This window comes from Aythya ferina (assembly GCF_964211825.1).
Source record: "Aythya ferina genome assembly, chromosome: 2".
NCBI classification, from domain to species: domain Eukaryota; kingdom Metazoa; phylum Chordata; class Aves; order Anseriformes; family Anatidae; genus Aythya; species Aythya ferina.
Genome location: NC_140297.1, coordinates 111940127 through 111957228, shown reverse-complemented (window position 1 = coordinate 111957228; position 17102 = coordinate 111940127). Strand labels below are relative to the sequence as shown.

At 47.3% G+C, this 17102-nt stretch overlaps 1 protein-coding gene across 3 annotated transcripts in view; it reads right to left on the bottom strand.

Annotated features, from left to right (window-relative positions):
* Positions 1 to 5682: 5682 nt before the first annotated feature.
* The window catches only part of CABLES1 (Cdk5 and Abl enzyme substrate 1), a 56034-nt gene continuing 44614 nt past the window's right edge, over positions 5683 to 17102 (bottom strand). For all 3 annotated transcript variants that reach the window (XM_084507392.1, XM_084507391.1, XM_084507390.1), the window contains 3 exons: positions 11544 to 11650; positions 10424 to 10631; positions 5683 to 8837 (listed from right to left, as the gene is read on the bottom strand). In XM_084507392.1, coding sequence (XP_084363518.1) covers positions 8697 to 8837; positions 10424 to 10631; positions 11544 to 11650 — 456 coding nt within the window. In that variant the 3' untranslated portion in view covers positions 5683 to 8696. The remainder of the gene's footprint in view (positions 8838 to 10423; positions 10632 to 11543; positions 11651 to 17102) is intronic.

Here is a 17102-nt window from a genome sequence, read left to right as displayed (position 1 = left end):
TTGACACCGATGGCCGTAGCCTCAAGACCTGACGGGCTGTAACCAAAGGAAATAAATCTCGAGCGCCTTACACAAGGCAAGCCCGCGTGGCACAGCCGTGTTGCAGTGCTGCGAACAGGCACGTCCTATGGGCGAGTGGCTTGCTGCAGCCTCTCAGATGGAAAAAACCTGGTCTGTATTGTTTTCTGTCAGCTTAAAGCAAACAAACAAACCCAGAAACCAAACCCTCTGCGGTTCTCAGACCTGCAGAGAGAAGTGGTCTGCTTCAGCAGGGCGGGCGCTGCGCTGCGGGGCAGTGCCACTGGAAACGGTGACGGGGGAGCCCTTACCCTCCCGATACAGAAATGGGTGGAAAAGCTAGAAAGTTACTGCCCCTTCCCTTCCAAATCTCTCGTGTGTTTTTTATTTTTCTCGTTTACGAAAACGGGGCACGGGGGCACCATTTCTGGTTCAAAGTCTCTCTTGTGTGTTTTTTTTTTTATCTTTCTTGTTTATGGAAATGTGACACAAGGGCACCGTTTCTGGCTCAGAGTCCTCCTTGAAATCATGTAAAGTTGACTGTAGAGGAGCGAACGCAGGGGACAGCAGCGGGGGTGTTGCTGTGTAACCTCTGGCTCCCAGCATCTGGGGCCGTAAGCGCGACTTCTGGGGAAATGCCGCGACTTCCCTCAACGAGAGGAAACGCCAGCCTGTCACGACGTGATTCAATAAACCACTGCGAGTTAATAAACCACGGCGCCTCCGAAAATGATGCACGTTGAGTCTGCTTCCCAGTCGGTCACGATACACCCTTCACCTCCTGCAGCTGTCAGGCTCCAAGCAATGCCAGGGAATGGACGGCACCAGCTGCCCTTCCCCGTAGCCCTTTCATCCAAAGGTAAAGACTGTAAAGGTTTATGGCTTTTAGGGGAAAAAAAGAGAAGGAAACGCACTCTCAAAGAGCCAATGATGTCTTTTCTGTTGGTCTCCTTCCACGAGAGACTTCGCGAAATCTCTTCATGATGATTTCTTTCGTGAGCTGGCAGTGTGGCTGTCTCACCTCAATAGGAGGGTCCAAAGTACTCCGAAATCTTTCTGACCACTCCAAAAGCACGCCCCTGCTATAGGACTCCGACGTCATTTTCCATGCGATGGTTTAAAGACAAACAGCAGAGCGAGCCCATGGCATGCATGGGATTTCAGTGGTAACATTCTCTCAAGTTTTGGAGTTTGGGGTGTTTTTCCCTTTTCCCTTTCCTTCATACTGGGTTCCTCTCTTCCTATTTCCTATGGTAGCCTTATGTAAATCAATATAGTCACAGTTACACTAAAAATAAATATTTTTTAATTTTCTGGCTCATTGCTACCCAGTTAACTGGAAAAAGAAATATATGAGGATAATACAAAGTCAATCAGTCGCTTTAAGAACAGGAATTCTGCCTTCTTTGCCAGCTGTTTATTCACCTTTTTTCCCCCTTAAAGATCCCCTTGGTAGGATCTGAGATCATTTGCACTTTGAGAAGTCCATTTGCTGATTTTCTGGATGCAGCCCCGGGGTTTCCAGGGCATCCAGGTGCCTCGATGGGCTCCCCCAGTGTCTGCAAGGTCTTCAGCACGGGTTGCTGCTACCACTTCTACCCTCTGCTCAGCTGCTTAGTTCAATGAGACCACAGGGTGATATTGCTGGGACTCCTGCCACCTTCTGCTGAGAACAAAAGCAGTGGGGATGCCCAGGTGTCATCAGGTATGGCTCAGGTCTTCAAGAAATTAAGGAGAGAGGGAGAATAACTTGGATGGTTGGCGAACGTCATGGCACAGTGAGAGCTGGCCTCTCCTACACCTTCAAAAGATCAGCTCAGCAAAGTGCCTGACCTTCCCACTGGTAAGGAACATTTCAGCTACTCATCCTTGTGGCCTTGCAGACTTTCATGCTGCCCTCCTTGAGCTTTCCAGCTAAGGATCTGCTCTGGGTCACCGACTGCCATTTCTTTAACATTCATCCACAATAATCGCGTTGCCGCCATCGATTAAATTCACCAGATATTTTTCTTCCTGGCCTCCTGCAGCTCTAATCTGAAAGTTTCCATTTTCCTGTCCATGGACACCATCGCAGCCTGAACAGAGTCCAACTTTCCACTAATGGACACAGCAGGCTTTTAAAATAAATCAGGCAGAGGGTGGGGACTGCAGCTCCGGATGCCGCGTACGAAGGAGTCAGCCAGCCCCAGCTCCCTGCGCCGCACCAGCATCTACCTGCTTATCTGTGGGTTTATTCAAATAAGACAAGGTGAACCAAAAGGAAAAAAATAATAAAAAAGAGCACTTTACATTCCTGGTCTCATCTTTGTGGGAACAGAAATACCCACAGAAATTTACCCACAGAAATACACCAGCTCCTGGTTGGCTTCCAGTCTGTGCTCCTCACCAGAGAAGGGTGTTTCAGGACGGCTGGGAGGATGTTGCTCCAGGAGAAGGCCTTAAATATCGAGCTCTCAGAAGCCCTCTGGATGTAGCTCTTCAATGATGTGCATCTGAAAGATGTATATTTAAATGGCTTGCTTTTGCTTGAATTGGTCTAGTTCTGGCTAGAAAACTGCTCAAAACAGAAGAGGTTGGAAAAAAACTACTGATGTTTAGAAATGTGCTGGACTTTGTCCATCTGAAATGAGTGCTTTGATGATTCTTTAAGATGCTTGTGGTCTACAAAGAGCTACGGAGCAGCTAGTTTGTGGGCTGCATCATGGGAGGTCAGGGCGTAGAGCTGGAGGTCTGTACCGCCGGCTCCCTTTTGGCCTAGAAAGCAGAAGGTGGGTTGCTGGCGGTCGTAGTTCAGCCAAGCTTCAGTACCTTTTAGAAAGGAGATTGCCTTTTTTATGAGGAAATGAATGATGATGGTCTGTGGGTAGTCACTGCTTCAGTTCTCCTTTCTTTAGGTGGGCATGTTTTCAACGTGCCTCGGTTCTCCCTTTTCCTCTAGGGATGCTCACGTGGACAAATGTGGCGATGGCCCCTTCCACCCTTTCTCTCCAGACCTCTCCCAACGAAAAGGCCTGCTCGTGGCAGGTCGATCACGCGGAGCTGACTGCCTTGCTCGCTGTGCTCTCACCCACAGAAGCGGGGGGACGTGAGGAAGGTGCCTGGGGTTCAGCCCTTCAGCTGGAGGCATTGCTCTGCAGAGACCCCGCGGGGAAGCAGGGCAGGACAGGGAGGCAGTAATCCAGCTTGGATGGCAACAACTCAGTCATTTTTGTCACCCCATTCTGAGTGGGATGAGAGCAGTTCAGAAATAAAAGCCTTTTATCTGGCTTCTTAAAACTTTATAGATACTGTGTTACCACAGTTTTTGTTGTTGTTGCTGTTGATTTTTTTTTTAATCTTTTTAAACTAAAAGTACAGTCGGGCTTCTTTGTTTGCCAGCAGAAAATATCAACAGAAACCACAGACTCCCATTGTTTTCTGCAGATTTGTAACTTGGTGACCAATTCCTTCCTCCCTCGAGCAGAGTTTCAGACCCACTCAGCCCTGCAGTTTTCCTACATCTGTTCTCGGTGCTTTATCTCCTCTCCCCATCCCAAGCAGCTGTGTCTTCGAGACAACGCTGAGAATCTCCTGAACCAACAAGCAGGATCCATTCCTGGTAAACCCCTCTGCGATCACACGGGACTTGTCAGTGACTTGGAAATAAACCAGGCTGCGTTTTCTCCCCTTCTGCCTCTTCACCCTCACTCTCTCCCAGTCAACCCCAAACGAAAACCCTCTGGGAAGCAGTGGGGAGCAGGTAAACTCGTGGTTCTTGGCTGTGTGTGGTGGGATGGAAGGGCGAGTAGGTTATGGAGTATAAAGGCTGTCTCAGGGATGCAGGTGAATTAAAAACGAGCGTGTTTAAGCCTAATGTCAGCGGATCTGAAGGCCTGTCTTGCCCAGCTTCTCCCTTGATGGCAGCACCCACCGATGACAGCGAAGGCAACACTTCACTGGGCTCGGAGGCTTTTCTTTTTACTCTGAATAATCTCTGCGTGCTGTTTGCTGATCCTCTGGGTGGGCGTTTGCTGCCAGTTTATCCACGATGCAATCTGGAGAGCGTGCCAAGGAAGGTAGGAGAGTCAAAGGAAAGGGAGAGACACAGAGCAAGGGGCATGGAGAAGCTGGCAGCAATGAGGGCTTCAAGGGAAAGGCGACAGCTTACTGTGACTGGCAGCTCTCCACACGAGGGAAGAGAGTCGCTTGGGTGTCTTCCTCTCACATTTCATGGTCTTGCTGCTTTAGAGGACTGTTTTCTTCTCGTGTCTCCGCTCTCCTTTTAGCATCTCGTCTAACCAAATACCTGAACGTTGTCGGGAATATCCGCTGCTGCTGAGGAGCTGCTGAGCCCGTAGTCCCCATGGGGGAAGATTTCACTCTCAGTTAGGTGAAATGCTGACAGGAGTTCAAAAAGTTACAAACTAGTCACAAGTTAGACTGAATCCAAAGGCTCCTCAAACCATGAGGAGCCAAGTCCTGGAGCTGCTGCCTGCGCGGCCTAGCAGGGGCCAGGCCCTTCCCTGCCCTAAGGCAATGCTCGGCAGGACGGGGGGAAGGGCTGCGTGACAGGCTAGAGGAATTCATAGGACGGCTGAATTAGCTTCTGATGGTCACCAATATTTAGGTCTCTCTAAGGGATGGAAGATTTTGCCACTCAAGTCAACAGCACCTCCTTGCCCTGCCTCGCTTTGAAGGCCGTTTCCCAAGACTTCAGTCCCTGCTCGCTGCCAGTGGCTCTCAATATTGTCCTGACATTTGCCACTGGGTTCTGGACAAGGTTATTTATTCATTTTTTTGGTTTGTAGTCAATGGAGAGAGGCTTTTTGAGCTCACCAGGACCAGAAGTCCTGTAGGCTGAGGCACTGCTCTGGCTGTAGGAACTCGCCGTGCAGCTGGAGCCAGGTTCAGGATTTCAGAAAGGCCTCTTTACGTGCAAGCCTCGTTGAAAGGACACATCTGAAGTTTCTCCTTCCCCTTCACTTCTTTCCCCTGTACTACAGAGTTTAAAATGGCAGCCAGAAGAGCAAACCCAGTCCAGATCCTCCTCCCACACTCCCTCCCCCTTCCCCAAAGGCGCAACCTGGGACAGCTTTCGGTCGCGAGCAGTGCTGTTGGCGTTGCTGCTGTGATTGCTCAGTCTCTCGCTTCTCTAAACAACTTTTACTATTTTTTTTTTTTTTATGTTGTTTCTATGTTTTTAACGTGGCACCGGGTGCCAAAATCCGCTAGTGCTGTGGGAAGGTGTTATCTTCTCCTAGCAAACTGCTCACTCCTTCCAGGGAAGCTGGCCCGTGGGCTCCGTGCTGCGTGGCTGAATCAATTAGATAAAGATACTTCATTTAAGCACACTATGGGCTATCCCAAAGAAGCCACTGCCTGTTTGTGGGTTGTAACACCTGGGCTAAACGTGAGTGGCGTACCCCCAACTTCTCCCATTAACAAGGGTCATGAGACTTCACCTCGTGAGACATCATGCTTGGGGGCCGGCTTGTGCCTCGTGCTTCTGCACATGGCCATCAGAAGGTGATCGGGGCTGGAGGAGAGACCCTGGAAGTGGGATACGTGCAGGGAGATGAATGTCAGGAGATGCCCTGCGCCCTTGGGCAGTCGTGCCGCTGGCTTATTACTCGGTACCTTGATGTCCCAGAGGAAGACAAAAACCAAAACCACTTGACACATACAGACGAGAGAGCTGAATAATTTTACTTACTGTCACCGGTGGAAAAGAGTGTTCTTTTCAAAATTTTTTAAAACTTTTATTATTTTTTATTTTTTTTTTTAGAAAAAGGAAAAAAAAACTCTGCATGGTAGAGTGTATGGTAGATAATTTCCAAACAGAACAAGTGATATGGAATGGATCATTTCCCACACTATTGAAAGTTGAACCTAAAATCATCTGTAAATCAACACTCATTACCATGTAAGACAAAGGCAAACAATCAATTTTTTTGTTGTTGTTGTTTAGTACAGATTTCTTCTATCGCTTCAGCCTGAATTTTCCAAGGGTTGGGGAGAAAAGGGGGGCAAATGCTGCCCGTTGTCCTAACCATAATTGTACTGACCCAGCTTTGTGCTTTGAGATCTAGCATCGTATGGCTTTATATACGTTCCCTAAGTGAACAGTGCAACATCATCACCATCTGAAGTGTTCATTCCACATTCAGACTGTAACTCAACAGCACTCCCAAACCCTTTCCCGCCCCCAAAATGACGAAACCAAAAAGCAGAAAGTCTCCAGCAAGCAGATTTCCTCCCAGAAATCCATGTAAACTGTAGCTCAGGGTCGGGTAGCAGCACAGAAGACAAAAGAGGTGACAGCATGATTCAATAGCGTCTCTAAAGACTACTGTAAGACTGTCATTCTTTAGTCTGTATCTTGCAATCACAATTTTTTTTTCCCTGCAATACTATAAAGCAACATAAAAAAAAAATAAAAATAAAAAAATCGAGACTCAAAAGCAAAACGCGGAAGCCTTTACAGAAAGGCAAAGCTTCCACTTAGCTTCGAGTGGTCGCTCTTAGGAACAGATCTCTGCCGTCAGAAGCAAATCTTGAATGTATATACATGATTTTGGTGGGGAGGGATGCAGCCAGGGGTGGGAGGGCCTCGTAGCAGAGCCGCTGACGGTTTTGCTTTGCAGCCCAGCCTGCTACACCACTGCCCGGGGCTGAATCAGCCGAGGGGCAGCCGGGAGCAGGAGCGACGCGGGGATTGCAGCGGCCTGGGGAGTTGCAGCGGGGCGGGAGGTGCACGCTTCTCTCTTTGCCCACCCCCCCAATCCTGTTGGAATGTATCTGATCATAATTAGGCAAGTGTTGGCAATCACTGTAAGCCAGCCCAGTGGCCCTCCCCCTTAAAATGGAGGGAGAGCAACAGCATCAAGCGAATTCCCGTTTGTCCTGACACGTTTCGTACAACCTTTCCAGATCCTATAGAGTACTCATACGCAGGCGTTTTTCATACTAGAATTTAAAGGAGTCAAAGCTGGTAAAGAAACTGGATGTTTCCTGGCCTAACTGAAGGAAATAATAAAACCGGTTAAAAGTAAAAGCGAAAGAAAGTAAGCATTAGTGTGTTGACATCCTCTGCTATGTCCCACTTCTCTACGCTCTGCTCACAAGCCCTTTCCGTACTCTGAGCAAGCACTCCCAGACTTAGAGAGGTAAGGCTTCAGCTAAAAATCTCCTGCTTGAGATTTTTTTTTGTTTCAATACCATCAGTGTAAGCATCTGACCTCACTGGATCCGTGCGGGGCATGTTGAGGGCAAGGCTTGTTACTGAGTGAATCTGCACGAGAGGAGGTTGGAGGCGGGCGTAACCCCGCCGCGCAACGATGGCAGGACGGTGTCCGTCAGCGCGGCGCGAGCACGGGGAGCTCGGCTGAAGCTCCCCTGGCTTTCTGGGTGTCCCGTCGGAGCCACGGAAGCTGCAAGAAGTTTTCCTGTAAAACTCCAGTATTGAAATGTCTGAAGGAACTGGACCTTTAACTCGAATGGGCACGGGTTTTTTAGGTTTTGCACAATCAATTCTCGTTAAAAACCAAAACCTGAACAGCTGATGCCCCTGCTGTTGGAGCCTTAAGACACCTGTTATACTGCTGAGCCCTACTTTTTTTTTTTTTTTTAATAAAACACTGTTTTAAGATACAGCACAATAAATGTGCTTATTACGCACTCTAACATAGAGCACAGAAATACAACACTACAGAGTGCAAGTCTAACCATCTCCACAGTGGGAAAAGTGCGAAGGTTAAAAATATGCATGTGGCTTAACACAAGATATTTTTTTAAAAACATGACATGGAAATCTCATACTAATGCTTTCGTCTTTATCACAAACACGACTGAAAACTTATGGTCAGCTGCTGATCCTTCTCTCGTAATAGTAGTGTCATCCTTTCAAAGGTAAAATGTTGGAAAGATCAGAGAATTAAAACGACAAAAACAAAACAAAACAAAAATGTCCAAAAATGATCCCATTTACCACTTTTCCAGTAGTTATGTTTTTCAAGAAGTAAACACGGAAGGTCGCCTTGATCTTCGCCATCAGGAACTGATCCACGCTGAGCCAACCACCTGCACCGAGATCAGGCCAGTGGCACGCACGCACACACACATGGATGCACACACAAACACCCCACAGGAAAAAGTGCACTTTCAATTGCTGATACAAAAATAGATTGGCACATTCTTTCTTTTTTTTTTTTTTTTTTTGACACAGTGAAGATATCCTCTTTGAAAAGCTTTTTCACAACGTCAGGGAGTCCTTTTGTAAGTTGCAGCAGGTCTGTAGAAAAAGCGCTATGAGAATGCACTCACGTGGGCTTTCGGGGTTTGTGTGATTGAGGGAGGGGTGGTAATGAAGGACGCCCTTCGTATTTCTGTCTGACTGATGACAGGTAACTTTTATGTCTGTAGTCCCCGCAGGCAGGGTCAGTTGCCACCCAGTTTCAGCACGTTCACCGTGTGCCAACATCTCAGTCTCTACCTGCTCTGAGAAAGTCACGACACGTCAATTTGTCAAAGCTGAGAGTCTTACGTCAACGCAGTGTCTCCTATCAGTCGCTGGAAAAACTGGTTTGGAAAGGGAGAGAGTGAAGTGTTAGGAGTCTGATTTTGCATTTCCAGTAGTAACTGCAGCTCAAGAGAGCCGAGTGGGAACAGTCCAGAGCCCCTTCCCAGGAGGGCAGCCAGTGCTAGGAGCTCTGGATCAAGCGTCTGTAGTGTGGCATCACTTCGTGCTCAGGAAGGTGGAGAGCAAACTCCAAGGCCACCAGCACTGGGAATTCGAAGGCGATCAGCTCTCGCCTGTTCAGCCGAAACTTCTCTTCCAGTTTCTGCAACAACAGGAAAAAAAACAGACTTTTGTGAATGAGGATTTGGCTTCCTAGTGCTTGCTTACAAATGACATTATTAAAAACATTGAAATAAGCATGTGCTGCTGTTGCTGAGCATCTGCCTTGCTGGGCTTGCAAGGCTCTAGATTTTGAAAATGATAGTTGAGGATTTCTGCTTCTGCTTCTGAGAGCTGATCCTTACCACCACACTGTTCAGCAAGACTTTTAACCGACCTAAACGTGCTGAGCAGCAGCTCATGACCACACAGTGTCATGTTGCTTCATATTCCCCCTTCCCTTACTGGTCAGCAGGTGATGAACTACTGGGATGAATCAGATGCACCCCCTTCTTACTGGGGAGGCTGTTTACAAAGTTCAGCCAGATGTGCTGTTTTTGTCATTTCACCCATTCGAGGATTTTCTTTGCAGCATCAGGCTGTGTTACAAGGCCCTGTTAGGGCAATTATTTATGCTACAGTTACGTATATTTGATTGTAATACCCCAGAGGCAAAAGGGGTCATCTGCAACGACTGTAAGTAGAGTATATACTAAAAATTACTATCGTCAAGGGAGGCGAGATGGGTTTCGTAGTTGACTTTCTGCTGTAATGGACTTAACCTCCCATCTGGTCTGCTGTTTTCACTGGATTTGGATGCTAGAAGAAGGCAGCGAGCTGTTCAGGGATATTCTCAATACCACCCACTTATCCCCCCAATTTCTTATGACCTCCTGAGCTTGCTGCATCTCTGCCCACTGGATCTAATGAAAAGCTCAATGTGACTTAAGGGTGGACCGAGCTTTCACGGTAGCATGAGGCCAGATCTTCCAACTCCCTCTCGGTTTATTTTTATCTCATTATTTGAAGGGCATCCTAACAAACTGACTGTCAAACCAGTTCTCTGGCTGTGGCAGAAGGGTGTGAGTCCAGTTCTGCCCCCAGCCAAGCCCCATGCCTCTTGAACTGAGGTTGGTTGTACTCAGCTACCTCACTGATTTTCTGTAGCATTCAATCAGATTGGTATCTCAGTTCTTGCAAATGGACTATGGAATAACACGCCCCTCTGTCTCTTAACTCTTTAATATGGAGTGGCTAGAGACCAAATATCTTCCTTTACAAAAAACAAGTTGGGATGAAGTGTCTAATGGAAGCCACATCCTCTTGACCAAATGCTTCACTTGATGAAAAAATACAACCTGGTAGTTTATTACATGCCTCCTCTAGTTAGTATGTACCTTTACCTTTCAAAGGAGAGTCTTCACTGACACTCTTAAAAATGCAATTAAAAGCAAAATGAATTTCCTGGAGGTTAACTTTTGACCTGTCTTGACAGAATGGCGGTCAGATATATCTCAAACGTCACAACATCTGACAGCAGGGTCTTCAATCACGTCAAACAAGTTTCTTAGTCCTCTGTTGTGACATTGATCTCTCCTGCTTCCACACAAATGTAAAATAAAGGAATGTGTTTAGCTAGTTTTAGAGCTGGCCACCTAGAGGAGAGCATGACCACTGATAAGCAGGCTTGTGTATAACACACACTGGTGCTTAATGTAGAAGGGGCATTGGAAACGTAGGGATACCTACATCTATAAGATGTTTGACTTCGTGTTTTCTGAGGTCACTGCCAATTTTGGCTGCTAAAAGAACACAGGCTCCAGCACAAAGCTTTCTATTCTGCTTGTTCAGCTTCCCCTTGAGAGCGAGCTTCTCGAAGTAGACAAAGGCCATGGCTACCGTGGGCTCTTCAAAACCACATTCTTCTTGAGCAAGCTTGCGCATCTCTCTCTTCAAGCTGAGTAAAGAGACCAGACAAGTGTGAACTGCATGTTAAAGCATTTCTCATTTTGCCATAAGAGTCATTACTTCAGAGATTCCTGCTTAGTCAAATGGAAAGGAGAAGGAAAAATGTAATTTACTGGGCAGGTGTCTAGGCTCTATTTCAGGGATACGTTTAACTGCATGTTTTGACTTCATCTTTCCCCTTCCTGCCCCTCCCCAGTAGGCATTTGCATCAAAGTATAAAAGTAATTGTAAAGCTTTGACACTTTTAATAAAAATATCTCATCAGAACTCTTAAGCTACATACAAATTACTTAGTAACAACAGATTTGAGTGCTTGCCATCTATACGCAGCTTTGCAGTTGGTTATGGTTGGTCAACCCCAACCTTGCTACGTAGCGCAGAGCTCTCCAGTTACAGAGCAAGGAGAATCAGTATCCTGGCCACTTCACTCAAATGAAATCATCATTACTTCAGTGAAGCAGTATGTCTAGCCTGCTACGCTGGAAACTGTGATGAAATATTAAAACTTCGCTGTGAAACTGATCCCTTGTTTTGCTTCTGGCCATGCTCTCTGGACAAATCAACATTTCTCCTTCCTCAGGCTCTTTTTAAACTACGTGCATATACTCAAGATTCTTTTTTTTTTAATGTTATTTTTGTGGATCTGATAGTACAGTGCAAGCCCAGCTCATATCCTCATCCTCTCAGATGCTGAGTTTGACACCTCAGTGGTGCACGTTTGTACCTTCCCCTATCTCGTTCACTCAGCCCACTAATCAAAGCAACCATCTGACTTATTCTGCACCTCTGCAGGTCACTGCTCCTGGAAGATCAGTCAGTGCTGTGAGTCTCTTCACGTACAACAGTGATGGCCCTGAGACAGCTGTACCACGTGGCTGCCATACCAAGCTTTGCAGCGTACCTTCTGATTTTACTGAGGGTTAGCTTGATGTGAGGGAACTTCTCCTTGAAGGTCTCGTTCATGTCCTTCTTCAGATCTGATGGCTTCACGTAGTCTATGACTGTGGTCTGTAACACAAGGCCAAGAGAAAATCATTCTTTTAGTGTGTAACAAACAAGATCACTCAGTCCCCGAAAGCAAGGAATACCAAACGAATGCCTGGTGATTTCAGAGAGGGGAAAAATAAGCCAGAATTAAGGTAACAATCTGTTTGCGACCGCTCTGTCAGAACAAGCGACCTGAAATCTGAGAGGAGTGCTGAGCACAAACCCCAAACAACACATACCTCACTACTTCCAAACACTGCTGCAAAGGAGTTTATGCCAAATGTGGGCGGATAAAACCTAGCTGACAATCCTTGTTATGCCAAAACAAGTCATCACAATAACGGGATGACCAGATTTTGTGTGTGGTTCTGCAGCATATTGCCAGTCTCAAACAGACTCCTCAAAGGATCTGCTGCTACAAATTGCTGACTACTGTGCTATACATTTGTGATAAAATAGGTAATTAGCCTAAATCCTGGGTAAATCAGTAGAATGCAAGATAGCAATGCTGTCATAACTTACACATTGACCGGGCAGAAATACTGAGTTAGGACCGTATTAGAGGTGCACAGTTTGCTTACTTTACACTGAGATTCCTACTCCTTTTTGTCACAACCTGAAGAATTTCCCTCAGCCAAAGTTTTTCAATAACAAAACATGGAAGGGCTGGGGAGGACGGAGCGTAAGGGCTCCGGAGAGCAACTGGACAACTCTTGGTAGCTGATCACGTCCTTGGCTGGGTCAGAAATGAGCATGAAGAGGAGCAAAAGGCAACACACACACCAGTATCTGAGGTAAACGTGCTGATATGAAGAGGAAAAAACACAACTAGCCACAGGGAGTCGTCACAGTCATACACACGTTTTAAAACAAGGGCTATCCTGCTGCCTGCCTTGCAGTGTGAACAGCATCATTTGTCCAGATAAAGTGCCCCCCGTGACACCCTGGCAGGTAATTCTGCTGGGCACGTCAAGTTGCCTGCTGTTAGGTATAAATGCTTGCAAGCCCCCTCTGACACAGTTACACGTCAAGAGCCAGCCCAGATTTTGCTCAGTAAAGGGGCAGATTTATTACAAAGCTCTGTCCTATTGAGGAAGGCTGCCAGTTGTACCTGAGGCAGAAGGGAAAGGCTTCACCTGAATGTGTGGTTCTGCCTGTTTTCAGTCTTGCTAAAGGTGGAAGGAAGGAAAAATTTGGCTGAATGCACACAGAAGACTCTGCCTGGGTGTCTCAGAAAGTCATTTGCTTGCGGGAGGCTCTGCTTGCAGCCTGCAGGGCTCAGACCTCAAGAGCTGCAGAATGGAAATCTTACCCATTTCCCTCTTTCTCCTCTCCTTCCTTTCCCTGGGATTTTGGTTCCTGCTTGCCTGCTCCTTGGTTTTGGGGGTTTGAGATTTTTTTTTGCTAGAGGATCACCTCTAGTTGGGTGCTTCTGACACTTAAATGGATGTGCTGGGAGTTCTTTGTGGTATTAAAAAGGGTCCTCTTTAGGACTGCTGTAAGAGGACTACTGAAAAAAGCCATATAGCATACTTTAGACCAGTGCTATTTGCTACTCAAAATACAGAAACGTTGGTCCATGCCTCACTTATTTGCAGAGTCAAGAGCTGCTGAGCACACAAAGGTTACCCACTATTAAATCCAAAGACGGTTTTAGTTACCATCAGCACTTTTTTTGGTTGTCTTGGGCAATCCTAGAAAGAGCAGGCTTGGTGCTACCGTGCGAGGCTGCACTATACCTTATTTCATGCCTCACTGCAAACTTAACTGCCCGCTGTTTGCTCTCCGTTACCACAGAGCTCCTTAGTTTTATCTCAATTATCTCCCACAAAGCCATCGTGGCTTTTTTTTTTTCTTTTTTGGCAGACCTACACTCGGCTCCTTCCAGGTAATCATTTCCCCTTGCACAGAGGAGAACACCAAAAAAAAAAACAAAAACACGACTTGAGTGTGCAGGAAAGAAACCACTTTGCAGCAGAAAGCTGGTGGTGGAGGGAGGGCCCGAGCATCCCCTGTTGATTTTGTAGGATGGCAGGGTTGGGTTGCTTTCACCTCCAGCACAAATGCACCCAAGTGGCTCCGGAGTGACTCTGGGCTCCTGCAGCAGCCCCCTGGGTGCCCCACCTGCTGCTCTGCAGGGATCTTTGGTTTTACCTGGGACTCCTCTGGCTAAGCCGAGGAGATCTGCCAGCATTCAGCTCAAATCTTTTTAGAAGATGTTCTCCCTTTTTTTTTTTTTAATTTATTTAAAGCGAAGCATTCAGAGTCTTGAGAATAAGCAGGCGGCTTAAAACTGAAAATGGTAACGAGGTACAGCTATTTTTAACCGCAGAGATTTGTCAATTTTGTCCTGGTGATAAGGATCTCCCCCTCTCCCCCTCCAACTCCGAATGCTGCTGCTTCCTGCTAGACAGCAGTCTCTGCGATATAAATCACAATAATGAAATCCAGATGAAAGCTGGTGTGTGCTGGTTTTGATTCATGTAACAGGATAACAGCAGCATGTTTGAACACACTGGCTCTCAGGCAGCTGTCTCGTCTTGTCAGTGCCATGCTGGAGAGCTCAACTCACTGCCCTTATTCTCGAGAAAAGGAATTGTGCAACTTCTTTTTTCATCTTTTTTTCCCCTGATTTTTTTTTTGGCAGCTGCTGCAGAATCCTGACTTACCCCTGAGCAGCGGGATGCCCCTTTCTCAGCTGGTGCCTGTAGCAGAACTGTATCTGGGGCTCTGCACACCAGAGGGGCAGCCCTTTTGCTGCCATGCTGCGTACCTGTGAAGCTAAGGAGAAATCCCACATGCCCAAGCACCCTCTGTCCGTCCTTTCCTGCTGGAGCTGCCCTCCTGCACCCCACGCGCGGCTCAGCACCGACCCTCTGCTGCTCCCTTTCCCATGGAGAGGGAAAGAGAACGGGCTGGTGGAAACCTCAGAGCATGTGCGAGGCCAAAAGCACGGCCAGGGTGCCCCACAAGGACCAGCTGGGATTGTCCTGCTGAAACGGGAGTGCTCAGTGACCCCAAGTCGTCGCTTTGCCACCTTCTCTGCTGCTCAGCGTTTACTCTTCCTCTGCTTTAGGCAAATTATGTTTCTCTCGGGCTGTCTGTGAGTTAGTGTCAAGGAACAGACATCCCTGTAAGCAGAGCTTTGTCTGCCTGGAACAGTTCTGGTATTGCCTTACCTCATTCAACACCGATGCTCCCAATTCTAGGAGGGCGTTTTAAATAATCCCCTAAAAGGGAGCACGGCGTTTTTCCATCCAAATATACCCAATTACATACAGCGTTGCTCCCTAGAAGGCAGGCGGTTTGCACTTCCAGGGCTGTCAGCAAGGCGCTGGGAAGCACCCGACCATCTCTCCAACACTCTAATCTCCAGTGTTTGGAGCTCCTGTCATCCAGCCCCGTCTGTCTTGTTTCTCGCAGCTGATTTGCACGAAACACGTCTCGCTGCAGAACTCAGAAAAGCTCCTCTGCGAGCTCTGCCCGTGTCCTCTGTACACGGATCTGCAAATGTGTGTTTTCGTTCGGCGATGGAGGCTGCACAAGACAAATGAAAGCTCTGATATATGGTAGCTGACGGACGCCTGGCCAACGTGATGAATGCTCGGGCTGCAGCCTGCGCCCTGCACGCTTTTTGCATGGCTGGCAGTTTTGAACTTGGAGGTTAGGCTCGCGTGTTATTCACACGCATTTTCGAGCAGCTGCTTTCTCATAGGAAAGCTGCATATATGGTTTCCTACATACAGGAGGAGGCAGGATGCCTGGAATGGTTGGAAAGACTGGCAAGATGAAATATTGCTGAAAACAAACCCTGCTCTGGCACCTTACCAGTGAAAGATGACCTAGCCTTGGATGCCTCCATCGCCGTCTGAGAAGATGTAACTGACATCCAAGGGACTGAACCTGAAATATTTAGCATTTCACAAAGCAAATTGCCTCCAAGCTGCCCCTTTGAATGAAGGTACGTGGAGTGATGCCAGTTTGTTTTTACACAGTTAACACCCTGAAAGCATCCCCGATTAATACAGCGTGTCATTGCTTCAAACTACGTATTTACTGGAGCCTCAGCCAAGCACAGCATCAAATCCATACAGCACTGGCTTTAAACATGAATATATACCACCGCTGTGCTCCTCAGCTCCCTGAGACTTTTGGGTACGAGGCCAGCAGCTGATAAGAAAGCAATCTGGAGATGCTGCTTAATTTAAAACCACGGAAGCGGCTCGAAGCCTGCAGTGACGACATCAAAGGGCGCTTGCTGTAGTGGAGCACTCGTGACCTTGGTGCTCCTTGTGAAAGACAGTAAGGGGGGAGGCGAGAAGGCAAATGTGCTCTATCATCATGCAGGGCTTTTGTTAGCCTGCACGGATGGAGCAGCGAGCAGTTCTAATTTTAAAATCCCGCTGGAAGACTCATATTTAACAACGCAGCTCGGCTGTGCCTGACACGGGTGCTGCGCCTGGCAAACGCGGGCTGATGGTCAGTGAGAGCCCTGCAGCCCCCTGCAAGATGCTTTTTTTTATGAGCAGTGTGTAGATGTCGATTTGTTTGGATATAATTAAGCCAACGCGCCAGAACTGTCGTTCAGGACCAAAACCCAATTTCCAAGGGTATCCCTTGGGCATGGAGAGATGGATATTGCAGGGATGTCATTACACAAACTCGAGATGCTACCGACCTGAGGCTTTTCTTCCTTTTCTGCAAGTTTTGGCAGCAGCCAGCAGCCAGCTGAACACGCTCCTGTGTTTTTGTGTTACCAACAAAACCCAGAGCTGTGGGGGTCGTCCTCACGCGTGCCGCAGAGGGGGTTTTCTCCTCCTGTTTGCTTCTGCTTGCAGGAATGCAGGGAGGCAGTGAGGATGCTGGCTGCACGCTGGCTGACGTGAAACGCTAGCAAGGAAGTCACTGCTCTGCCTGGTAGCTGGTGGAAGTTCCTATTCTGGAGAGATTTAAGGATCTGCAAGAATTCCTGTTTTAGCAGTATCAGCCAGGAAGACATCTGTTAACCATGACATGATGTTTTTTTCCCTCCCCCTGCCTCCTCCAGCACGAATTCTTCTACCTCTTATTGTTTATATTGTGTCAGAGCTTGTAGCCTCTCCTACAAGGACAACATAAAGGGAAATAATTTCTCTGGGGTACACCAGGTGACCACGACTAATGCAATTCATAGGAGCGGTGGGGTTTGTGCTAGAAAAAAATAAAAAGCTGCCTTTTCAGATTTGTTCCCTATCAGGCTGTTTGTGGGTATCTCTTTTAGAAATGCTACCGGGAAGTGCATACCCTTTAAAGCTAGGGACTTCACTGCAAAAAAAAAAAAAAAAAAAGACAAAAGCAAAAGCACTTCTTCCCCACAGCTATCTTCAAAGAGGAAGCTCTGCTTTTCCTTGAAAACAAGGACTTGCAGTTCCAAACGCTCTGCAAGTCAGGACTAATTCAGCTCAGGAAAATTATAAGCCTGTAAAGTCCATGT